The sequence below is a fragment of the Pseudophryne corroboree genome, chromosome 1 (assembly GCF_028390025.1).
Source record: "Pseudophryne corroboree isolate aPseCor3 chromosome 1, aPseCor3.hap2, whole genome shotgun sequence".
Classification (NCBI taxonomy): domain Eukaryota; kingdom Metazoa; phylum Chordata; class Amphibia; order Anura; family Myobatrachidae; genus Pseudophryne; species Pseudophryne corroboree.
The window spans coordinates 377,330,358-377,356,607 of record NC_086444.1 but is presented as its reverse complement, the minus strand read 5'-3'; the positions used below and the strand labels follow the sequence as shown (position 1 = coordinate 377,356,607).

Sequence of the window (26,250 nt, the reverse complement as noted above, 5' to 3'; positions counted from 1 at the left end):
ATACAAGTATTGCAGACAATCCGCACTTGGGATGGGCGCCCAGCATCCACTACGGACTACGAGAAATAGATTTACCGGTGAGTAAAATCTTATTTTCTCTAACGTCCTAAGTGGATGCTGGGAACTCCGTAAGGACCATGGGGATTATACCAAAGCTCCCAAACGGGCGGGAGAGTGCGGATGACTCTGCAGCACCGAATGAGCAAACTCTAGGTCCTCCTCAGCCAGGGCATCAAACTTGTAGACTCTTGCAAGAGTGTTTGACCCCGACCAAGTAACAGCTCGGCAAATTTGTACAGCCAAGACCCCTCGGGCAGCCGCCCAAGAAGAGCCCACTTTCCTCGTGGAATGGGCTTTTACAGATTTAGGGTGCGGAAGTCCAGCCGCAGAATGTGCAAGTTGAATCGTGCTACAGATCCAGTGAGCAATAGTCTGCTTAGAAGCAGGAACACCCAGCTTGTTGGGTGCATACAGGATAAATAGCGAGTCAGACTTTCTGACTCCAGCCGTCCTGGAAACATATATTTTTCAGGGCCCTGACTACGTCCAGAAACTTGGAATCCTCCAAGTCCCAAGTAGCCGCAGGCACCACAATAGGTTGGTTCACATGAAAAACTGATACCACCTTAGGAAGGAATTGGGAACGAGTCCTCAATTCCGCCTTATCCATATAAAATACAGATAAGGGCTTTTGCATGACAAAGCCGCCAATTCTGATACACGCCTGGCCGACGTTAAGGCCCACAGCATGACCACTTTCCACGTGAGGTATTGTAGCTCCACGGATTTAAGTGGCTCAACTCAATGCGACTTCAGGAAATCCAACACTACGTTGAGATCCCACGGTGCCACTGGAGGCACAAACGGGGGGCTGACTATGCAGCACTCCCTTAACAAAAGTCTGAACTTCAGGCAGTGAAGCCAGTTCTATTTTGGAAGAAAATCGATAAAGCCGAAATCTGGACCTTAATGGAACCCAATTTTAGGCCCATAGTCACCTCTGACTTGTAGGAAGTGCAGAAATCGACCTAGCTGAAATTCCTCCTTTTGGGGCCTTACTGGCCTCACAGCACGCAACATATTTCCGCCATATGCGGTGATAATGGTTTGCGTTCACTTCTTTCCTAGCTTTAAATAGCGTAGGGATAACTTCCTCCGGAATGCCCTTTTCCTTCAGGATCCGGCGTTCAACCGCCATGCCGTCAAACGCAGCCGCGGTACGTCTTGGAACAGACAGGTCCCCTGCTGCAGCGGGTCCTGTCTGAGCGGCAGAGGCCATGGGTCCTCTGAGATCATTTCTTGGAGTTCTGGGTACCAAGCTCTTCTTGGCCAACCCGGAACAATGAGTATAGTTCTTACTCCTCTCCTTCTTATTATTCTCATTACCCTGGGTATGAGAGGCAGAGAAGGGAACACATACACCGACTGGTACACCCACGGTGTTACCAGAGCGTCCACAGCTATCGCCTGAGGGTCCCTTGACCTGGCGCAATATCTTTGTAGCTTTTTGTTGAGGCGGGACGCCATCATGTCCACCTGTGGCCTTTCCCAACGGTGTACAATCATTTGGAAGACTTCTGGATGAAGTCCCCACTCTCCCGGGTGGAGGTCGTGTCTGCTGAGAAAGTCTGCTTCTCAGTTGTCCACTCCGGGAATGAACACTGCAGACAGTGCTAACACATGATTTTCCGCCCATCGGAGAATCCTTGTGGCTTCTGCCATCGCCATCCTGCTTCTTGTGCCGCCCTGTCGGTTTCCCTGAGCGACCGCCGTGATGTTGTCTGACTGGATCAGCACCGGCCGGTGTTGAAGCAGGGTCTAGCCTGACTTAGGGCATTGTAAATGGCCCATAGTTTCAGAACATTTATGTGTAGGGAAGTCTCCTGACTTTTCCATAGGCCTTGGAAGTTTCTTCCCTGTGTGACTGCCCCCCAGCCTTGAAGGCTGGCATCCGTGGTCACCAGGACCCAGTCCTGTATGCCGAATCTGCGGCCCCCTAGAAGATGAGCACTCTGCAGTCACCACCACAGCGACACCCTGGCCCTTGGAGACAAGGTTATCCGCCGATGCATCTGAAGATGCGACCCGGACCACTTGTCCAACAGATCCCACTGGAAGATCCTTGCATGGGACCTGGCGAATGGAATTTCTTCGTAAGAAGCTACCATCTTTCCCAAGGCTCGCGTGCATTGATGCACCGACACCTGTATTTGTATTAGGAGGTCTCCGTCTAGAGACGCCAACTCCTTGGACTTCTCCTCCGGGAGAAACCCTTTTTATCCTGTTCTGTGTCCAGAACCATACCCAGGAACAGTAGACGCGTCGTAGGAACCAGCTGCGACTTTGGAATATTCAGAATCCAGCCGTGCTGTTGTAGCACTTCCCGAGATAGTGCTACTCCGACGAACAACTGCTCCCTGGACCTCGCCTTTATAAGGAGATCGTCCAAGTACGGGATAAGTACTTCGGCCATTACCTTGGTAAATACCCTCGGTGCCGGGGACAGACCAACGACAACGTCTGGAATTGGTAATGACAATCCTGTAGCACAATTTTGAGGTACACCTGGTGAAGAGGGTAAATAGGGACATGCAGGTAAGCATCCTTGATGTCCAGTGATACCCTGAAATTCTCCAGGCTTGCAATAATCGCCCTGAGCGATTCCATTTTGAACTTGAACCTTCGTATATAAGTGTTCAAGGATTTCAATTTTAGAATGGGTCTCACCGAACCGTCTGGTTTCGGTACCACAACATTTTGGAATAGTAACCCCGGCCTTGTTGAAGGAGGGGTACCTTGATTTCACCTGCTGGAAGTACAGCTTGTGAATTGCCGCCAGTACTACCTTTCTCCGAGGGCAGCAGGCAAGGCTGATGTGAGGTAACGGCGAGGGGGAGTCGCCTCGAACTCCAGCCTGTATCCCTGTGATACTACTTGCAGAACCTAGGGATCCACCTGTGGGCAAGCCCACTGGTCCCTGAAGTTCCCGAGACGTGCCCCCACCGCACCTGTCTCCACCTGTGGAGCCCCAGCGTCATGCGGTGGACTCCGAGGAAGCGAGGGAAGATTTTTGATCCTGGGAACTGGCTGCCTGGAGCAGCTTTTTCCTTCTTCCCTTGTCTCTGTGCAGAAAGGAAGCGCCTTTGACCCGCTTGCTTTTCTGAAGCCGAAAGGACTGTACCTGAAAATACGGTGCTTTCTTAGGCTTTTGTGAGGAAACCTGAGGTAAAAATTTTTCTTCCCAGCTGTTGCTGTGGATACGAGGTCCCAGAGACCATCCCCAAACAATTCCTCACCCTTATAAGGCAGAATCTCCATGTGCCTTTTAAAGGCAGCATCATCTGTCCACTGCCGGGTTTCTAATACCCTCCTGGCAGAATGGACATTGCATTAATTCTGGATGCCAGCCGGTAAATATCCCTCTGTGCATCCTTCCTATATAAGACGACGTCTTTAAAATGCTCTATGTTAGCAAAATATTATCCCTGTCTAGGGTATTAATATCATCTGACAGGGTATCAGACCACGCTGCAGCAGCACTATTTTGCTGAGGCAATTGCAGGTCTCAGTATAGAACCTGAGTGTGTGTATATACAGACTTCAGGATAGCCTCCTGCTTTTTATCAGCAGGCTCCTACAAGGTGGCCGTATCCTAAGACGGCAGTGCCACCTTTTTTGACAAACGTGTGAGCGCCTTATCCACCCTAGGGGATATCTCCCAGCGTGACCTATCCTCTGGCGGGAAAGGGTACGCCATCAGTAACTGTTTAGAAATTACCAGTTTCTTATCGGGGGAACCCACGCTTCTTTACACACTTCATTCATTCATCTGATGGGGGAACAAAACACTGGCTGCTTTTTCTCCCCAAAAATAAAACCCCTTTTATGTGGTACTCGGGTTCATGTCAGAAATGCGTAACACATTTTTCATTGCCGAGATCATGTAACGGATGTTCCTAGTGGATTGTGTATATGTCTCAACCTCGTCGACACTGGAGTCAGACTCCGTGTCGACATCTGTGTCTGCCATCTGAGGTAACTGGCGTTTTTTGAGCCCCTGATGGCCTTTGAGACGCCTGGGCAGGCGCGGGCTGAGAAGCCGGCTGTCCCACAGCTGCTACGTCATCCAGCCTTTTATGTAAGGAGTTGACATTGTCGGTTAATACCTTCCACCTATCCATCCACTCTGGTGTCGGCCCCACAGGGGGCGACATCCCATTTATCGGCCTCTGCTCCGCCTCCACGTAACCTTCCTCATCCAACATGTCGACACAGCCGTACCGACACACCGCACACACACAGGGAATGCTCTGACTGAGGACAGGACCCCACAAAGTCCTTTGGGGGGACAGAGAGAGAGTATTCCAGCACACACCAGAGCGCTATATAATGCAGGGATTAACACTATAACTGAGTGATTTTTTCCCCCAATAGCTGCTTGTATACATATATTGCGCCTAAATTTAGTGCCCCCCCCTCTCTTTTTAACCCTTTGAGCCTGAAAACTACAGGGGAGAGCCTGGGGAGCTGTCTTCCAGCTGCACTGTGAAGAAAAAATGGCGCCAGTGTGCTGAGGGAGATGGCCCCGCCCCTTTTTCGGCGGACTTTCTCCCGCTTTTTCTGGAATACTGGCAGGGGTAATTTTACATCTATATAGCCTCTAGGACTATATATGATGTAGATTTGCCAGCCAAGGTGTCATATATTGCCCTCAGGGCGCCCCCCCCCCCCAGCTCCCTGCACCCATCAGTGACCGGAGTGTGAGGTGTACATGAGGAGCAATGGCGCACAGCTGCAGTGCTGTGCGCTATCTTGGTGAAGACCGAAGTCTTCTGCCGCCGATTTTCCGGACCTCTTCTTGCTTCTGGCTCTGTAAGGGGGACGGCGGCGCGGCTCCGGGAACGAACACAAAGGTCGGGTCCTGCGGTCGATCCCTCTGGAGCTAATGGTGTCCAGTAGCCTAAGAAGCCCAAACTACCACCTGTTAGGTAGGTTCGCTTCTTCTCCCCTTAGTCCCTCGCTGAGTCTGTTGCCAGCAGATCTCACTATAAAATAAAAAACCTAAATATACTTTCTTTCTAGGAGCTCAGGAGAGCCCCTAGTGTGCATCCAGCTCAGCCGGGCACAAGAATCTAACTGAGGTCTGGAGGAGGGTCTTGGTGGGAGGAGCCAGTGCACACCAGGTAGTCCTAAAGCTTTCTTTAGTTGTGCCCAGTCTCCTGCGGAGCCGCTAATCCCCATGGTCCTTACGGAGTCCCCAGCATCCACTTAGGACGTTAGAGAAATACAATCTGCTGCCTAGGTATAAAGCTGGATTTTTGGTAGTTGGGACACTAATCCATAGGTGGTCTTTCCCACGTGGACCTAAAGCAAGGAGGCAGACCCAGACTTGATAAACAGATCATCCAGGTAAAGGACAAATCAAGGCCACATTGGCCATGATCTTTGTGAGCACCCTTGCCATCATGCTGAAAGGCAGGGCTCTCAAATGGAAATGTTGCTCCAAAACTGTGAAACGGAAATAAATTTGTGACCTTGGCAGACTGAAACATGTAAGCACAGATCCTTTATGTCCATGAAGACCATGGACCTGTTCCACTCTATGGGGGGGTCATTCCGAGTTGTTCGCTCGTTATTATTTTCTCGCAACGGAGCGATTAGTCGCTAATGCGCAATGTCCGCAGTGCGACTGTGCCAAGTAAATTTGCTATGCAGTTAGGTATTTTACTCACGGCATTACGAGGTTTTTTCTTCGTTCTGGTGTTCGTAATGTGATTGACAGGAAGTGGGTGTTTCTGGGCGGAAACTGGCCGTTTTATGGGAGTGTGTGAAAAAACGCTACCGTTTCTGGGAAAAACGCGGGAGTGGCTGGAGAAACGGAGGAGTGTCTGGGCGAACGCTGGGTGTGTTTGTGACGTCAAACCAGGAACGACAAGCACTGAACTGATCGCACTGGCAGAGTAAGTCTCGAGCTACTCAGAAACTGCACAGAGAAGTCTTTTTGCAATATTGCGAATCTTTCGTTCGCAATTTTGATAAGCTAAGATTCACTCCCAGTAGGCGGCGGCTTAGCGTGTGCAAAGCTGCTAAAAGCAGCTTGCGAGTGAACAACTCGGAATGACCCCCTATGTTGTTTATGACTGATCTAAGAGACACCACTTTGAACCTAAGCACTTTATGTGTCTTTAGAGATTTTAGGTTCAAAACGAAGGGATCTAATGGTTTTTGGACCAAAAAAAAAAAAAGAGGATTTTAATTACCTACCGGTAAATCCTTTTCTCGTAGTCCATAAGGGATACTGAGAACCTTAGTGCAATGGGTATAGAAGGAGTCCAAAGGAGCCTGTGCACTTTAAATTTCTTCCACAGGGTGTGCTGACTTCTCCCCTCTATGCCCTCCCCTACAGCTCAGTCTAGGAAAACTGTGCCTGAAGGAGATGGACATACTTGAGAGGAGGATACAAGACAAACAATGAGTGGTGAGATTAACGAACCAGTACACAACACAACAATGAGCTAGCAACAGCTAGCAAAACACAACAGTAACAGCTGTTGAAACAAATTCACACAAGGACAAACCTTGCAGGAAAGTTGCAGCACAGAGGCGGGCGCCCAGTATCCCTTATGGGACTACGAGAAAAGGATTTACCGGTAGGTAAATAAAATCCTCTTTTCTCTATCATCTATAAGGGATACTGGGGACCTTAGTACAATGTGGACGTCCCAAAGCTCCCAAACAGGGTGGGAACGTGCTAAGACACCTGCAACACTGTACGTCCAAACTGGATATCCTCTGCAGCCAGGGACTCAAACCTGTAAAACTTGACAAACATGTCTATCCCTGACCAGGTAGCGGCCTGACACAGTTGTAGGGCCGACACTCCCCAGCCAGCCACTCAGGAAGAACCCACAAACCTAGTAGAGTGGGCCGTGATAGACCGAGGAATAGGCAAGGCCGCCGAAGCGTAGGCCTGTTGAACAGTAAGCTTAATCCAATGGGACATGGACTGCTTTGAAGCAGGACGACCCTCTTTGAGAGCATCATACAGCACAAAGAGGAAATCCGATTTTCTGACAGCAGCAGTCCTCTTGACATAAATTCTCAGGGCTCGCACCACATCCAAAGACTCAGTAGTTGAGGAAGAGGCTGAAGCCGCCAGACCACAATAGGCTGATTCAAGTGGAATGCAGATACCACCTTAGGTAGGAACTGATGTTGAGTTCGGAGTTCCGCTGTGTCCACATGGAAGACCAAGTAGGGACTTTTACAGGACAAAGCACCAAGTTCGGAGACACGCCTAGCGGAAGCCAAGGCTAGGAGCATAACCATCTTCCACGTAAAGTATTTGTCCTCCACCGACATCAGAGGTTCAAATCAAGAGGACTGTAGAAAGGACAAAACAACGTTTAGATCCAAAGGTGCCTTGGGCAGCACAAAAGGAGGTTGGATGTGCAGGACACCCTGCAGGAATGTCTGGACTTCAGGAAAAGCAACCAGTTTCTTCGGAAAGAAAATGGACAAGGCCGAGATTTGAACCTTTATGGAGCCCAACCGTAGGCCAATATCCACACTAGCCTGTAAGAAACGCAGAAAGCGCCCCGGGTTGAAATCTGCAGGATATTTTCTTACACAAGGAGACGTATCGTTCCCAGATATGGTGGTAGTGCTTCAATGTAACCTATTTTCTGTCTTGAATCATGGTGATAATGACTTTTCCTGGGATGCCCTTCTTAGCTAGAAGGTTCTGCTCAACCGCCATGCCATCAAACGTAGCCGCCATAAGTCTGGGTAGACGAACTACCCTTGTTGAAGAAGATCTTTCCTTAGCGGTAGGGGCCAGGGGTCTTCTATGGCCATCTCCAGAAGAACAGTGTATCAAACCCTCCGAGGCCAGTCTGGGGCGATGAGAATCGCCTGAGCTCCCTCTTTTGATTCGCTTTAGAAACTTGGGGAGCAACGGAATCGAAGGAATCAGGTACACCAGCTGGTAATCCCATGTAGTCGTCCGCACATCTACTGCCAATGCCAGAGGGTCCCTTGTTCTGGAACAATAGCACTGAAGCTTTTTGTTGAGCCGAGAGGCCATCAGATCGATTTGTGGGCAGCCCCACAGATCTGTTATCAGTTGAAACACCTGAATGTGAAGAGCCCACTCTCCTGGGTGGAGGTCGTGACGGCTGAGGAAGACTGCTTCCAAGTTGTCGACTCCTGGAATGAATATGGCCGACACCACCCTTGCATTCTGTTCGGCCCAGCTGAGAATCTTGCATGCCTCCCTCATGCAGGCCCTGCTCTTTGTTCCACTTTGCCGATTGACGTAAGCCACAGCCGTGGCATTTTCTCACTGTACCTGAAAGGTCAGGCCTTGGAGCAGATGAGCTGCCTGTAGCAGAGCATTGTAGATCGCTCTAAGTTCCAGTATGTTTATAGGGAGGTGGCTTTTGAGGAGTGACCACCGGCCCTGGAAATGTTGTCCCTGGGTTACCGCTCCCCAGCCCCGAAGGCTGGCATCTGTGGTCAAGAGAATCCAATCCTGGATCCCGAAGCTCCGCCCCTCCAAGAGACGTCTGACCTGGTGCATCTGCAGATGTGAACCCGACCATTTCTTCAGGAGATCCAGTTGGAATATCCTCGTATGGAATCTGCCAAATTGAATGGCCTCGAAGGAGGCCACCATCTTCCCCAACAGACGGGAGCAGAAATGTACAGACACCCAGTCCTTCTGCAGAACAGCCCGAACCAACTCCTGAATTGCGTTCGCCTTGTCCGTAGGGAGGAAGACCTTCTGAGCCACAGTGTCCAGGATCATCCAGAGAAACTGGAGACGCTGAGTTGGCTCCAGGTGGGACTATTTAAAGTTCAGAATCCACCCATGGCGTGATAGCAGGGATGTAATGCGGGAGATGCTGTCCAGCAGTACTTCCTTCGATCTTGCTTTGATCAGCAGATCGTCCAGGTAGGGGACAATGTTCACACTTCGAATCCTGAGTCCGCCATCACTTTGGTGAAAACCCTTGGAGCCGTGGATAGACCGAAGGGCAGCGCCTGGAACTGGTAATGTTCCTGCAGCAGAGCAAACCTGAGGTAAGCTTGATGAGGCGGCCATATCGGTATATGGAGGTAAGCATCCTTTAAATCCAGGGAGACCAAGAACTCACCCTCCTGCAGACCTAAGATCATTGCTCAGAGACTCCATGTTGAACCTGAAAACCCGCAGATATGGGTTGAACGATTTGCGGTTCAAAATGTGTCTCACTGAACCGTCGGGTTTTGGTACCACAAAAAGGCTGGAGTAGTATCCCCCACCTAGTTGTTGAGATGGCACAGGAACAATGACCTGGGTCTGGGCTAAGTTTTGAATGGCCTCCTGCAACGTGAGGCGCATGGTTTCTGAAGCTGGTAAACCCAACTTGAAAAACCTGAGAAGTGGAAGACTTTCGAATTCCAGCTTGTAGCCTTGGGAGATCAGATCTTTTACCCAGGCGTCCAGGCAGGAGCTGTTCCAGATGGAGCTGAAGAATCTCATATGAGCTCCCACCCTGAGGTCCCCCTGGAGTGGAGGGACATCGTCATGGTGAGGGTTTGGAGGAGACAGGGCTGACGTCCTGTTCCTGGGAAGCGGAGATGGCAGGTTTACGAGACTTACCTCTTGAACCTTGTGCCGCATTTGAGGCACCTAGCGCCTTACCGATAAAGTGTGGCGTCCGAAAGGACTGCAGAGCCGGCCCAGTGTAAGAACATCTAGCCGGTGGAGTAGCCGAGGGGAGGTACGTGGACTTACCAGCAGTAGCCTTCGAAATCCAGGTATCCAATTCACCACTGAACAGCCAATCTCCTGTGAAGGGTAAGGCTTCCACACTCTTTTTTTGACTCTGCGTCCACCACCCACTGACGTAACCACAACACTCTGCGTGCGGAAACAGCCATGGTAGCAGTACGGGCATTTATTACCCAAATACCTTTGATGGTATCACAGAGGAAGCGGGCAGACTCCTGTATGTGCTAAATTAGTATCACCATATCAGCTAGGGACTTGTCCCCAGCAAGGCCCTCTTAGATGTTACCGGCCAAAGTATGAATGGCATGTGTTACCCAACAACCTACAATAACAGGCCTCTGGGAGGCCCCCGCTGCAACATAAATAGATTTTACAGTAGTTTCTATTTTCCTGTCTGCGGGTTCCGTTAAGGCCGTAGCCCCAGGAATCGGCAGTACTGTCTTTTTTTGACAGACACAATATTGATGCATCGACAGCAGGGGGAATTTCCCAGACCTTGCGCCCCCTCTTGTGCAAAAGGAAAGGTAGCAATTCATTTCTTTGACACCTGGAATTTCTTATCAGGAGTTTCCCCTGGCTCTCTATAAAAAGATCATCCAGTTCCTTAGAATCAGGAAATGTGACCTGCAGCTTTTTCTGTGATGAGAAAAAGGATTGCTGCACATCTGTCTCATTCCCAGGAATATTTAAGACATCCTTTATAGCAATGATAAGTAAATCTCCTCCTTGTGCAGCAGAGGAATCATCTAATTCAGTATTAGATTCCAACTCTTCCCCCTCCTCTACCTCTGGTACTTCCTCCTCAGATTCTGAGAGGATATCAGGTAACCCTCTTTTTTGGGGTAATGGATTTGATAGAGGGGAAACACGTCTACTGTCTGCCCTATCTTTTGTCAGAACAGCCATAGATTGTTGTAACTGCTGCCTTCCTTGTCTAGCAGTAATCAGTTCTTTTGACATGTCAGCCATCATATAGCTGAGCCACGCAGGCGCATGCAAATCACCCCTGAAGCCTGACTATCTGTGAAGGCTGACTGCATTGTTCAAACATGAGAGAATCTGCAGGGGAGGGGGAAAACCTGGTGTGACAAACAGTGCACTCAGCTTTTTTCACCATGACAGAGGACATTTATTAACACACAAACACAGAACAGCAGGTACAAACAAGCCTGCCCAGACTACTGTGTGTGGAGATACTCAGAAGAGGGACCAGCACCAGCCTGAGAACTAACAATTATATAGTTAGAAGTGAGGCAATTTGGTATATAGTGCTTGAGGAGCCTAATATATAGGTCTCACAGAGGGCTCTCCCTCTTAACTACACCCCTGTACCAGTGTCTGGCCGTGGAGGATCCCTTGGAGGAGCTGGCAGTCCTGCAGCAGCGCTGTGTGTGCAGGAAATGGCGCCAAGAAGCCGCTGGCCCCGCTCTGAGGAAGTTTCGCCCCTTACCAATGGCACCGGAGCTAAACTGATATTTATACTGGCAAATGTCCCCAAAGTGTGTAAAATAAGGTACAATCACCTATTTTCACTATCGCTACTAGTCTACGCGGGGGGGGTTACGGGATCACCACCAGGGGTGTCCGTATGCCCACCCCGCGTTCATGCCGCACATAGGAACCGGGTCCCCGGTTGTCACTCACCACTCTGCCGACCTTCGGGCTCTGTACTGTGGTGTGCAGCGTGCTGCTTCCCTTGTTGCTATGCCCCTTATATTGTCTCCAGGAAGGCTGGTGGAGAAAAAGCTCCTAGGAATCGACTTCTGGAGAGATCTATGAGATATACCTAATCTTCAAATTTCTCTCACCCAGCTATTTAAGTGTTTAGCAACTGGTCAATTTGCTGACCAAGCTTATTTCCCTTTTTTGTTGTCCTCCATATCTGTTTTCCAGTCTACGGAGCATGCCGAGCCCACTGAGGATGAAGCACAAGCTCCAATGAGGCAAGCATGCAAAGCCACTCCCCACAGATATTCGCAAGTCTTAAGAGTGTGATACTCTACGGTCAGCAGCTCAGACCTGGATTAGCAAAACTGCAAACCTTCCAAATGCTGCTTCAACCACTTTTCCGGAATCTTGTTAACCCATACAGAGGTTAGAATAGGTCTGAAGGCCCATACACACGGTTAGATTCGGCTATGCCCGATTCTCACTATACGACAGGGGCTAGGTCATCATCGCAAGCACATAATGAGTGTGTGTGCGACTTATGTGCGATTTTGGATAAGTGTCAATCTCTTCTATAGATATAGCCAAAATTGACTTGCCTGCACAGTCTATCTAGTCTTGCGATGCCGACCACGTGGGACTGCGCATCGGCATCGAATCGGAATGGCAAGGTGACTTTCACCTTGCGATCTGCACTAACTTTTCTTACGATTTTGACTGTATAGTCAAAATCGTAAGAAAATATCTCACCATGTGTACACACCATGAGAGAGACCCCTTACATCTACATGCAGTATGTAGACATAAGAACGGTCTCCACTTCTATGCTGGCCCTGGTCACCTTGAGCTAACAGCAACTGTGTGCTACACTGAACTGGAAAAGGACAGTGATAATGAAAGGGTTCATTAGAAACATAAAAATTCTTATAGTGCCATATTTGGGCTAATACTGTACAAATGCATTAAGAATAGTACCAAGCAGTATCAACTTCACAGCACCAGAAACACAATGATATAAATGAAGCAATAATATGAAAATACCATTTTACTTTCACTTACAATCTTCATTTGCAGAGGACAGAAACTTATCAGAGGTAAAAATCTGTTTCTTCTCATCAGACAATAATTGCCAAAAGTTGTTCAGTTTGTTTTCTGTATGAAAAATGGGACAAAGTCAGTTTATAGCTTAAACATGAAATATTATAAAATTCTTCTAGGAACATTAGTAATCTTACCAATCTGTGTTTCAGTGACTGAAATCCTGCATACAAGAACAGAAGCAGCCAAAGCTTCTGCCAGTAAAGACATCTGTGATGTCTGTGATGCCGCCTTATCCACAGTCTGGATCAAAAGGGGTAAAAGTTCCAGAGCTTGCACCAATGTATCACCTGAGGGGTACATTAACTCTATGAATACTTTGAGGTGTGGTTTTCATTTCAGTTCTTAAGAATGCTTCTTTGAATGTAGACAGTGTATTAAAGAAGAGTGAAAGACGTGTGGCAAGTTATGAGTTGCCAGACAGGCAATGTGAAGAACACATTCATTCCCTGAACTCACCTTTGAATGATACCAGCATACACTGGAAATATGAATATCTCACTCCAGAAGTGCTGGTTTTCAGAGAAACAGCTTTCTGAAACCATTCCAGCAGCTTCTTGGGTACCTCTGTAGTGAACTTTTGACACCACTGAGTAAGTACCGAAACTGCATGAATTAGCGTTCCTTCATGAACTACAAAAACAAAATAGATTAAAAAAATAAACCAAACAAGCATAAATCAATAACCATATACAAGTTTACAAAAAAGTGGTACATAACTAGAATTTTGTTTTGCCTACGGTTACATTATTTTTATTTTAGCTAATAGGATTACAATGAAGTTTAAGGCAGAGGTTCCCAAACTTTCTAAAATCATGACGCCCTAGAGTATCGGATGTAGGCCAAAAGTTTATTATTAAGAAATTCAGCAAATATTATTAAATTAAGTAGACGGTGCTTAACTGTCAACCTAAGGTTTAGTTATGTAATAGTGTACGGGGGTTTGCGTCTGTTTGTGCATATATTTTATGATAAGCAGCCACAAGCACTGGTTTTGCCTATCACACTGACCAATTTGATTTGGTCCTGGACCACCAACCCACGGGAACCCGGCAAGTACCCCATGGCACCCAAGGTTGCCAAGCCACCCAGGTTGAGAACTACTGCCGAAAGCGATAATCTCTAAGTCACAGATGACCAGATACACATTATACCTTGTCTGCTAGTACAGAAGTAGCTCAAGTTGCACCACTGACAAAGTGTACAGGCATCATTGTATTCTTTATTTACTCCAAATAAATATAGGACAAGTAAGCATATTATTGACAAAAGTTCAAGTACATAAAAATAAAATGAATGAAAACAACATAGCAGGAATGTTGAATGCAAAAATAAGATTTTACTTACCGGTAAATCTATTTCTCGTAGTCCGTAGAGGATGCTGGGGACTCCGTAAGAACCATGGGGAGAGACGGGCTCCGCAGGAGACATGGGCACTTTAAGAAAGAATTTAGTTCCTGGTGTGCACTGGCTCCTCCCTCTCTGCCCCTCCTCCAGACCTCAGTTAGAGAACTGTGCCCAGAGGAGATGGACAGTACGAGGAAAGGATTTTGTTAATCCAAGGGCAAGATTCATACCAGCCACACCAATCACACCGTATAACTTGTGATAACAATCCAGTAAACAGTATGACAATAACATAGCATCAGTTCACGCCCGATGCAACAATAACGTAACCCTTATTGAAGCAATAACTATATACAAGTATTGCAGAAGAAGTCCGCACTTGGGACGGGCGCCCAGCATCCTCTACGGACTACGAGAAATAGATTTACCGGTAAGTAAAATCTTATTTTCTCTAACGTCCTAGAGGATGCTGGGGACTCCGTAAGGACCATGAGGATTATACCAAAGCTCGCAAACGGGCGGGAGAGTGCGGATGACTCTGCAGCACCGATTGAGCAAACATGAGGTCCTCCTCAGCCAGGGTATCAAACTTATAGAATTTTGCAAAGGTGTTTGTACCCGACCAAGTAGCAGCTCGACACAGTTGTAGTGCCGAGACCCCTCGGGCAGCCGCCCAAGAAGAGCCCACTTTCCTAGTGGAATGGGCCTTGACCGATTTTGGTAACGGCAAACCAGCCGTAGAATGCGCTTGCTGAATCGTGTTACAGATCCAGCGAGCAAGAGTCTGCTTTGAAGCAGGGCCGCCAAGCTTGTTGGCTGCAGACAGAACAAACAGTGCTTCTGTTTTTCGTACTCTAGCCGTCCTGGCTACATAAATCTTCAAAGCCCTGACCACATCAAGGGACTCGGAATCCTCTAAGTCCCGTGTAGCCACAGGCACCACAATAGGTTGGTTCATATGAAAGGATGAAACCACTTTTGGCAGGAACTGAGGACGTGTCCGCAATTCCGCTCTATCCATATGGAAAACCAGATAGGGGCTTTTATGTGATAAAGCCGCTAATTCCGACACTCGCCTAGCCGAAGCTAGGGCTAATAACATGACCACCTTCCAAGTGAGATATTTCAACTCCACCGTTTTCAGTGGTTCAAACCAGTGTGACTTTAGGAAGTCCAAGACCACATTAAGGTCCCAAGGCGCCACCGGAGGCACAAACGGAGGCTGAATATGCAGTACTCCCTTAACAAAAGTCTGAACTTCTGGGAGAGAAGCCAATTCTTTTTGAAAGGAAATGGATAGGGCCGAAATCTGGACCTTAATGGAGCCTAATTTAAGGCCCAAATCCACTCCAGTTTGTAGGAAGTGAAGGAAACGGCCCAGATGGAATTCTTCCATAGGAGCATCCCTGGCCTCACACCAAGAAACATATCTTCGCCATATACGGTGATAATGTTTTGCTGTTACTTCCTTCCTAGCCTTAATCAGCGTAGGGATAACCTCAACCGGAATACCTTTTTCCGCTAGGATCCGGCGTTCAACCGCCATGCCGTCAAACGCAGCCGCGGTAAGTCTTGGAACAGACAGGGTCCCTGTTGCAACAGGTCCTGCCTTAGAGGAAGAGGCCACGGATCTTCCGTGAGCATTTCCTGCAGATCTGGATACCAGGTCCGTCGTGGCCAATCTGGAACAACGAGGATTGTTCTCACTCCTTTTCTTCTTACTATTCTCAACACCTTGGGTATGAGAGGAAGAGGAGGAAATACATAGACGGACCGGAACACCCACAGTGTCACGAGGGCGTCTACCGCTACTGCCTGAGGGTCTCTGGACCTGGCGCAATACCTCTGTAGCTTTTTGTTGAGACGGGACGCCATCATGTCTATCTGTGGCAGTTCCCACCGACTCACAATCTGTGCGAAGACTTCTGGATGAAGTCCCCACTCTCCCGGGTGTAGGTCATGTCTGCTGAGGAAGTCTGCTTCCCAGTTGTCCACTCCCGGAATGAACACTGCTGACAGTGCGCTTCCATGATTCTCCGCCCAGCGAAGAATCCTGGTAGCTTCCGCCATTGCCGCTCTGCTCCTTGTGCCGCCTTGGCGGTTTACATGAGCCACTGCGGTGATGTTGCCTGACTGGATCAGAACTGGTTGGTCGCGAAGTAAGGCCTCCGCTTGACGTAGGGCGTTGTATATGGCCCTTAGTTCCAGGATGTTGATGTGCAGACAAGTCTCTTGACTTGACCAAAGACCCTGGAAATTTCTTCCCTGTGTGACTGCTCCCCAACCTCGGAGGCTTGCGTCCGTGGTCACCAGGATCCAATCCTGAATGCCGAATCTGCGGCCCTCGAGAAGGTGAGCACTCTGCAGCCACCACAGGAGCGACACCCTGGCCCTGGGGGACAGGGTGATCAACCGATGCATCTGTAGATGTGATCCGGACCACGTGTCCAACAGATCCCATTGGAAAGTCCTCGCATGGGACCTGCCAAAGGGAATGGCCTCGTATGAGGCCACCATCTTTCCCAGGACTCGAGTGCAATGATGCACGGACACCTGTCTTGATTTCAAAAGGTTCCTGACCAGAGTCATAAGTTCCTGGGCTTTTTCTATCGGAAGATAAACCCTTTTCTGGGTCGTGTCCAGAATCATGCCCAAGAAAGGCAGACGAGTCGTAGGAACCAACTGCGACTTTGGGATATTGAGAATCCAGCCGTGCTGTTGTAACACTTTCAGTGAAAGAGATACGCTGTTCAGCAACTGCTCTCTTGATCTCGCTTTTATGAGGAGATCGTCCAAGTACGGGATAATTGTGACACCCTGCTTGCGCAGGAGCACCATCATTTCCGCCATTACCTTGGTGAAAATCCTCGGAGCCGTTGAGAGACCAAACGGCAACGTCTGAAATTGGTAATGACAGTCCTGTACCGCAAATCTTAGGTACGCCTGATGAGGTGGATAAATGGGGACATGAAGTTACGCATCCTTTATGTCCAGTGACACCATAAAATCCCCCCCTTCCAGGCTGGCGATGACCTCTCTTAGCGATTCCATCTTGAACTTGAACCTCTTCAAGTATAGGTTCAGAGATTTTAAATTCAATATGGGTCTGACCGAACCGTCCGGTTTCAGAACCACAAACATGGTCGAATAATAACCCCTTCCCTGTTGAAGGAGGGGAACCTTGACCACCACCTGCTGAAGATACAATTTTTGTATTGCATTTAACACTATCTCTCTCTCTAAGGGGGAAGACGGTAGGGCCGATTTGAAAAACCGGCGAGGAGGCACCTCTTCGAATTCCAGCTTGTAACCCTGAGACACAATTTCTATTGCCCAGGGCTCCACCTGGGAGTGAACCCACATGTGGCTGAAATTCCGAAGACGCGCCCCCACTGGCCCTGTATCCGTCAGTGGAGCCCCAGCGTCATGCGGTGGATTTTGCAGAGGCCGGGGAGGACTTCTGTTCCTGGGAACTAGCTGTATTGTGCAGCTTCTTTCCTCTGCCCCTCCCTCTGGCAAGAAAGGACGCACCTCGGACTTTGTTTCTTTGTGAACGAAAGGACTGCATTTGATAATGCGGTGCTATCTTAGGCTGTGAGGGAACATAAGGCAAAAAATTTGACTTTCCAGCCGTAGCTGTGGAGACCAGGTCCGAGAGACCTTCACCGAACAATTCCTCACCCCTGTAAGGTAAAACCTCCATATGTCGTTTAGAGTCGGCATCACCTGTCCAATGCCGAGTCCACAGGACCCTTCTGGCAGAAATCGACATAGCGTTTATTCTAGAACCCAGCAGACTAATGTCTCTTTGAGCATCTCTCATATAAAGGACAGCGTCTTTAATATGCCCCAGGGTCAATAAAACAGTATCCCTATCTAGGGTATCAAACTCCTCTGATAAGGTTTCAGTCCATGCCGCTACTGCACTACAGACCAAGGCCGACGCGATTGCCGGTCTGAGCAAGGTGCCTGAATGTGTATAAATGGACTTCAGGGTACCCTCCTGTTTGCGATCAGCAGCATCCTTGAGGGTAGCCGTATCCTGGGACGGCAGGGCTACCTTTTTGGATAAGCGTGTTAAAGCTTTGTCCACCCTAGGGGAGGATTCCCATCGTAACCTGTCCGTTGGCGGGAAAGGATACGCCATAAGAATCCGTTTGGAAATCTGCAGTTTTTTTATCTGGAGATTCCCAAGCTTTTTCACATAACTCATTCAGTTTGTGTGAGGGGGGAAAAGTTACCTCAGGTTTCTTTCCCTTATACATATAAACCCTTGTGTCAGGGACAGGGGTTTCCTCTGTGATGTGCAAAACTTCCTTAATTGCTATAATCATATATCGGAGTGATTTAGCCAACTTTGGCTGTAACTTTGCATCATCGTAATCGACACTGGAGTCAGAATCCATGTCGGTATCTTTGGGATAGTGGGCGCTTATGAGACCCCGACGGTCCCTGCGACATAGGATCAGGCAAGGGTTGAGACCCTGCCTGTCCCAATGCATCAGCCTTGTCTAATCTTTTATGCAAGGAATTTACATTATCATTTAAAACCTTCCACATATCCATCCAATCAGGTGTCGGCGCCGTCGGCGGAGACACCACAGTCATTTGCTCCCGCTCCTCTCCCACATAGCCTTCCACATCAGACATGTCGACACAAGCGCACCGACACACCACACACACAGGGAATGTCCTTTCTGAAGACAGTTCCCCCACGAGGCCCTTTGGAGAGACAGAGAGAGAGTATGCCAGCACACACCCCAGCGCTATATAACCCAGGAATAACACAGTACCTTAATGTTAACCCAGTAGCTGCTGTTTATATACTTTTTTGCGCCTAATTATGTGCCCCCCCCCTCTCTTTTCAACCCTCTTCTACCGTGTATCAGCAGGGGAGAGCCTGGGGAGCTTCCTCTCAGCGTGCTGTGGAGAAAAAATGGCGCTGGTGAGTGCTGAGGGAGAAGCCCCGCCCCCTCGGCGGCGGGCTTCTGTCCCGCTTAAATTTTATTTCTTTGGCGGGGGCTCCTACATATATACAGTGCCCAGCTGTATATGTGTGTTCATTTGCCAGAATGAGGTCCCAAATGCTGCCCAGGGCGCCCCCCCCCTGCGCCCTAACAGTGACCGGAGTATGTGTAGGTGTGTGGAGCAATGGCGCACAGCTGCAGTGCTGTGCGTTACCTCCAGTGAAGATCACGAAGTCTTCTGCCGCCTGTGAAGTCTTCTTGCTTCTCATACTCACCCGGCTTCAGTCTTCCGGCTCTGCGAGGAGGACGGCGGCGCGGCTCTGGGACGGACGGCGAGGGTGAGATCCTGCGTACCGATCCCTCTGGAGCTAATGGTGTCCAGTAGCCTAAGAAGCAGGACCTAGCTTCAGAGAGTAGGGCTGCTTCTCTCCCCTCAGTCCCACGATGCAGGGAGTCTGTTGCCAGCAGAGCTCCCTGAAAATAAAAAACCTAACAAAAAAACTTTCTATCAGCAAACTCAGGAGAGCTCACTGAAAAGCACCCAGCTCCTCTGGGCACAGAATCAAACTGAGGTCTGGAGGAGGGGCAGAGAGGGAGGAGCCAGTGCACACCAGGAACTAAATTCTTTCTTAAAGTGCCCATGTCTCCTGCGGAGCCAGTCTCTCCCCATGGTCCTTACGGAGTCCCCAGCATCCTCTAGGATAGAGAAAATAAGAATTTACTTACCGATAATTCTATTTCTCGTAGTCCGTAGTGGATGCTGGGGACTCCGTAAGGACCATGGGGAATAGCGGCTCCGCAGGAGACTGGGCACATCTAAAGAAAGCTTTAGGACTATCTGGTGTGCACTGGCTCCTCCCCCTATGACCCTCCTCCAAGCCTCAGTTAGGATACTGTGCCCGGACGAGCGTACACAATAAGGAAGGATTTTGAATCCCGGGTAAGACTCATACCAGCCACACCAATCACACTGTACAACTTGTGATCTGAACCCAGTTAACAGCATGATAACAGAGGAGCCTCTAGAAAAGATGGCTCACTACAGCAATAACCCGATTTTTTGGTAACAATAACTATGTACCAGTATTGCAGACAATCCGCACTTGGGATGGGCGCCCAGCATCCACTACGGACTACGAGAAATAGAATTATCGGTAAGTAAATTCTTATTTTCTCTAACGTCCTAAGTGGATGCTGGGGACTCCGTAAGGACCATGGGGATTATACCAAAGCTCCCAAACGGGCGGGAGAGTGCGGATGACTCTGCAGCACCAAATGAGAGAACTCCAGGTCCTCCTCAGCCAGGGTATCAATTTTGTAGAATTTTACAAACGTATTTGCTCCTGACCAAGTAGCTGCTCGGCAAAGTTGTAAAGCCGAGACCCCTCGGGCAGCAGCCCAAGATGAGCCCACCTTCCTTGTGGAGTGGGCATTTACAGATTTTTGGCTGTGGCAGGCCTGCCACAGAATGTGCAAGCTGAATTGTACTACAAATCCAACGAGCAATAGTCTGCTTAGAAGCAGGAGCACCCAGCTTGTTGGGTGCATACAGGATAAACAGCGAGTAAGTTTTCCTGACTCCAGCCGTCCTGGAAACATATATTTTCAGGGCCCTGACAACGTCTAGCAACTTGGAGTCCTCCAAGTCCCTAGTAGCCACAGGCACCACAATAGGTTGGTTCAGGTGAAACGCTGAAACCACCTTAGGGAGAAACTGAGGACGAGTCCTCAATTTCGCCCTGTCCGAATGGAAAATCAGATAAGGGCTTTTACAGGATAAAGCCGCCAATTCTGACACGCGCCTGGCCCAGGCCAGGGCCAACAGCATGACCACTTTCCATGTGAGATATCTTAACTCCACAGATTTAAGTGGTTCAAACCAATGTGACTTTTGGAACCCAAAAACTACATTGAGATCCCAAAGTGCCACTGGAGGCACAAAAGGAGGCTGTATATGCAGTACCCCTTTTACAAACGTCTGAACTTCAGGGACTGAAGCTAGTTCTGTTTGGAAGAAAATTGACAGGCCGAAATTTGAACCTTAATGGACCCCAATTTCAGGCCCATAGACACTCCTGTTTGCAGGAAATGTAGGAATCGACCCAGTTGAATTTCCTCCGTCGGGCCTTACTGGCCTCGCACCACGCAACATATTTTCGCCAAATGCGGTGATAATGTTTTGCGGTTACATCCTTCCTGGCTTTGATCAGGATAGGGATGACTTCATCGGAATGCCTTTTTTCCTTCAGGATCCGGCGTTCAACCGCCATGCCGTCAAACGCAGCCGCGGTAAATCTTGGAACAGACAGGGTCCTTGCTGGAGCAGGTCCCTTCTTAGAGGTAGAGGCCACGGATCCTCCGTGAGCATCTCTTGAAGTTCCGGTTACCAAGTCCTTCTTGGCCAATCCGGAGCCACGAATATAGTGTTTACTCCTCTCCATCTTATCAATCTCAGTACCTTGGGTATGAGAGGCAGAGGAGGGAACACATACACTGACTGGTACACCCACGGTGTTACCAGAGCGTCTACAGCTATTGCCTGAGGGTCCCTTGACCTGGCGCAATACCTGTCGAGTTTTTCCCAACGGTTTATAATCATTTGGAAGACTTCTGGGTGAAGTCTCCACTCTCCCGGGTGGAGGTCGTGCTGAGGAAGTCTGCTTCCCAGTTGTCCACTCCCGGAATGAATACTGCTGACAGTGCTATCACATGATTTTCCGCCCAGCGAAGAATCCTTGCAGCTTCTGCCATTGCCCTCCTGCTTCTTGTGCCACCCTGTCTGTTTACGTGGGTGACTGCCGTGATGTTGTCCAACTGGATCAACACCGGCTGACCTTGAAGCAGAGGTCTTGCTAAGCTTAGAGCATTGTAAATGGCCCTTAGCTTCAGGATATTTATGTGAAGTGATGTCTCCAGGCTTGACCATAAGCCCTGGATATTCCTTCCCTGTGTGACTGCTCCCCAGCCTCGCAGGCTGGCATCCGTGGTCATCAGGACCCAGTCCTGAATGCCGAATCTGCGGCCCTCTAGAAGATGAGCACTCTGCAACCACCACAGGAGGGACACCCTTGTCCTTGGTGACAGGGTTAACCGCTGATGCATCTGAAGATGCGACCCGGACCATTTGTCCAGCTGGTCCCACTGGAAAGTTCTTGCGTGGGATCTGCCGAATGGGATTGCTTCGTAGGAAGCCACCATTTTACCCAGAACCCTTGTGTACTGAGACTTGGCTCGGTTTTAGGAGGTTCCTGACTAGCTCGGATAACTCCCTGGCTTTCTCCTCCGGGAGAAACACCTTTTTCTGGACTGTGTCCAGGATCATCCCTAGGAACAGAAGACAAGTCGTCGGAACCAGCTGCGATTTTGGAATATTGAGAATCCAATCGTGCTGCCGCAACACTACCTGAGATAGTGCTACACCGACCTCCAACTGTTCCCTGGATCTTACCCTTATCAGGGAATCGTCCAAGTAAGGGATAACTAAAATTCCCTTCCTTCGAAGGAATATCATCATTTCGGCCATTACCTTGGTTAAGACCCGGGGTGCCGTGGACCATCCATACGGCAGCGTCTGAACTGATAGTGACAGTTCTGTACCATAAACCTGAGGTACCCTTGGTGAGAAGGGTAAATTTTGACATGAAGGTAAGCATCCTTGATGTCCCGAGACATCATGTAGTCCCCTTCTTCCAGGTTCGCAATCACTGCTCTGAGTGACTCAATCTTGAATTTGAACCTCTGTATGTTAGTGTTCAAAGATTTTAGATTTAGAATCGGTCTCACCGAGCCGTCCGGCTTCGGTACCACAACAGTGTGGAATAATACCCCGTACCCTGTTGCAGGAGGGGTACCTTGATTATCACCTGCTGGGAATACAGCTTGTGAATGGCTTCCAAAACTGTCTCCCTGTCAGAAGGAGACATCGGTAAAGCCGACTTTAGGAAACGGCGAGGGGGAGACATCTCGAATTCTAATTTGTACCCCTGAGATATCACCTGAAGGATCCAGGGGTCTACTTGCGAGTGAGCCCACTGCGCGCTGAAATTCATTGAGACGGGCCCCCCACCGTGCCTGATTCTGCTTGTAAAGCCCCAGCGTCATACTGAGGGCTTGGCAGAGGCGGGAGAGGGTTTCTGTTCCTGGGAACTGGCTGATTTCTGCAGCCTTTTTCCTCTCCCTCTGTCACGGGGCAGAAATGAGGAACCTTTTGCCCGCTTGTCCACGAAAAGACTGCGCCTGATAATACGGCGTCTTCTCATGTTGAGAGGCGACCTGGGGTACAAACGTGGATTTCCCAGCTGTTGCCGTGGCCACCAGGTCTGAAAGACCGACCCCAAATAACTCCTCCCCTTAATAAGGCAATACTTCCAAATGCCGTTTGGAATACGCATCACCTGACCACTGACGTGTCCATAATCCTCTACTGGTAGAAATGGACAACGCACTTAAACTTGATGCCAGTCGGCAAATATTCCGCTGTGCATCACGCATATATAGAAATGCATCTTTTAAATGCTCTATAGGCAAAAATATACTGTCCCTATCTAGGGTATCAATATTTTCAGTCAGGGAATCCGACCACGCCAAGCCAGCACTGCACATCCAGGCTGAGGAGATTGCTGGTCGCAGTATAACACCAGTATGTGTGTAAATACATTTTAGGATACCCTCCTGCTTTCTATCAGCAGGATCCTTAAGGGCGGCCATCTCAGGAGAGGGTAGAGCCCTTACAAGCGTGTGAGCGCTTTATCCACCCTAGGGGGTGTTTCCCAACGCACCCTAACCTCTGGCGGGAAAGGATATAATGCCAATAACATTTTTGAAATTATCAGTTGTTATCGGGGGAAAACCACGCATCATCACACACCTCATTTAATTTCTCAGATTCAGGAAAACTACAGGTAGTTTTTCCTCACCGAACATAATACCCCTTTTTGGTGGTACTCGTATTATCAGAAATGTGTAAAACATTTTTCATTGCCTCAATCATGTAACGTGTGGCCCTACTGGAAGTCACATTTGTCTCTTCACCGTCGACACTGGAGTCAGTATCCGTGTCGGCGTCTATATCTGCCATCTGAGGTAACGTGCGCTTTAGAGCCCCTGACGGCCTATGAGACGTCTGGACAGGCACAAGCTGAGTAGCCGGCTGTCTCATGTCAACCACTGTCTTTTATACAGAGCTGACACTGTCACGTATTCCTTCCAACAGTTCATCCACTCAGGTGTCGACCCCCTAGGGGTGACATCACTATTACAGGCAATCTGCTCCGTCTCCACATCATTTTTCTCCTCATACATGTCGACACAAACGTACCGACATACAGCACACACACAGGGAATGCTCTGATAGAGGACAGGACCCCACTAGCCCTTTGGGGAGACAGAGGGAGAGTTTGCCAGCACACACCAGAGCGCTACATATATACAGGGATAACCTTATATAAGTGTTTTTCCCTTTATAGCTGCTGTATGTTTAATACTGCGCGTAATTAGTGCCCCCCCTCTCTTTTTTAACCCTTTCTGTAGTGTAGTGACTGCAGGGGAGAGACAGGGAGCTTCCCTCCAACGGAGCTGTGAGGGAAAATGGCGCCAGTGTGCTGAGGAGATAGGCTCCGCCCCCTTATCGGCGGCCTTATCTCCCGTTTTTCTCTGTATTCTGGCAGGGGTTAAATGCATCCATATAGCCCAGGAGCTATATGTGATGCATTTTTTGCCATCCAAGGTGTTTTTTATTGCGTCTCAGGGCGCCCCCCCCAGCGCCCTGCATCCTCAGTGACCGGAGTGTGAAGTGTGCTGAGAGCAATGGCGCACAGCTGCAGTGCTGTGCGCTACCTTGTTGAAGACAGGACGTCTTCTGCCGCCGATTTTCCGGACCTCTTCTGCCTTCTGGCTCTGTAAGGGGGCCGGCGGCGCGGCTCCGGGACCCATCCAGGCTGGGCCTGTGATCGTCCCTCTGGAGCTAATGTCCAGTAGCCTAAGAAGCCCAATCCACTCTGCACGCAGGTGAGTTCGCTTCTTCTCCCCTTAGTCCCTCGATGCAGTGAGCCTGTTGCCAGCAGGTCTCACTGAAAATAAAAAACCTAAACTAAAACTTTCACTAAGAAGCTCAGGAGAGCCCCTAGTGTGCACCCTTCTCGTTCGGGCACAAAGATCTAACTGAGGCTTGGAGGAGGGTCATAGGGGGAGGAGCCAGTGCACACCAGATAGTCCTAAAGCTTTCTTTAGATGTGCCCAGTCTCCTGCGGAGCCGCTATTCCCCATGGTCCTTACGGAGTCCCCAGCATCCACTTAGGACGTTAGAGAAAATCTGTTTACAAAAGACAATTATGTGTGGGGATAAAAGGTTGTAGTTGAGATGAGGGGGGAAAAGATAGAAGAAAGAAAGGACAGGGGGATTCGTTAGAGACACCTATGAAATAGCGTTAGTTCTCAAAACGCAGTACAGGAACGAGCTGCCTATATCAGTGCATGCCCACTTATACAAGAGAAGGGACAGTGGGTAGATTCCAGACAGAATAATTTGCCAGACACCTACAGTATATAATAATCGCATATGCGCAGAGGGAGTAGGGGCACACGCCACTCCTTCCCTCCCCGAGGGCGACTCTCACCGACATGATGGAGATGGGATTACCCTGCAGCACCAGGTCCCGCATATGGACTGTATTACTAGTATATAATAAAAGAAGAGAAGGATATAAGTGATGCAGTCCGCTCAGCCCAGGAGGATGCCGTGCTGCAGAACGCTCAGGACAGTTTTTTTTTTTTTTAATGACTACTGTGCCTGTTCTAGTGGGCTTGTCAGTGAGAAACCATATCACAGAGAAAGTCATGAGGGAAAGGAACCTCGCCCAGGGCCTAGCATAGCAGGATGGCCACATCCAAAGGACAGGCCCCTCCAGCCATCCCCATTACCAGTATGAGGCTGCCCTGTAGAGAACCCACGCCGACTCCAAAAGAAAAAACACAAAGGAAGGAAGCTTAAAGATATTTATTTTATCCCTGGGAACTTATAACATCAGGAACTTTCTAGGATATTTTGCTTAATAAGGGCATGCTAGTGAGCAAGCAACATACACATTTTATGCTATTATGGTCATCCCCTTTGTTTATATCAGAGCGAACAATTCGTGCAATACAACAGTTCAAAGCAATAAAGAAAATATATAAATAAAAAGACAAATCTAATAATGTATCCTCCATCACATGAGAATGCTTTAAGAAATGCTCTTACCCTCTTGTAGAAGGAAAGGAATGAACAGCTCTGAAATTGTCCTACTCATCTCCTGACTCGAGGTTCCGAACACTGCATGGTGACTTAAACTGCCAATACCTTTTAAAAAGGGAAAAAAATGCTTATATATTATATATATATAATTTATTATGATT

General features: G+C 48.9%; 1 protein-coding gene across 2 annotated transcripts in view; it reads right to left on the bottom strand.

The window, feature by feature from the left end:
- Positions 1-26,250, bottom strand: part of GCN1 (GCN1 activator of EIF2AK4) — a 194,420-nt gene that overhangs the window by 107,174 nt on the left and 60,996 nt on the right. For both annotated transcript variants that reach the window (XM_063913142.1, XM_063913143.1), the window contains exons 13-16: positions 26,096-26,194; positions 13,004-13,177; positions 12,682-12,834; positions 12,506-12,598 (exon numbers count right to left, since the gene is read on the bottom strand). In XM_063913142.1, coding sequence (XP_063769212.1) covers positions 12,506-12,598; positions 12,682-12,834; positions 13,004-13,177; positions 26,096-26,194 — 519 coding nt within the window. The remainder of the gene's footprint in view (positions 1-12,505; positions 12,599-12,681; positions 12,835-13,003; positions 13,178-26,095; positions 26,195-26,250) is intronic.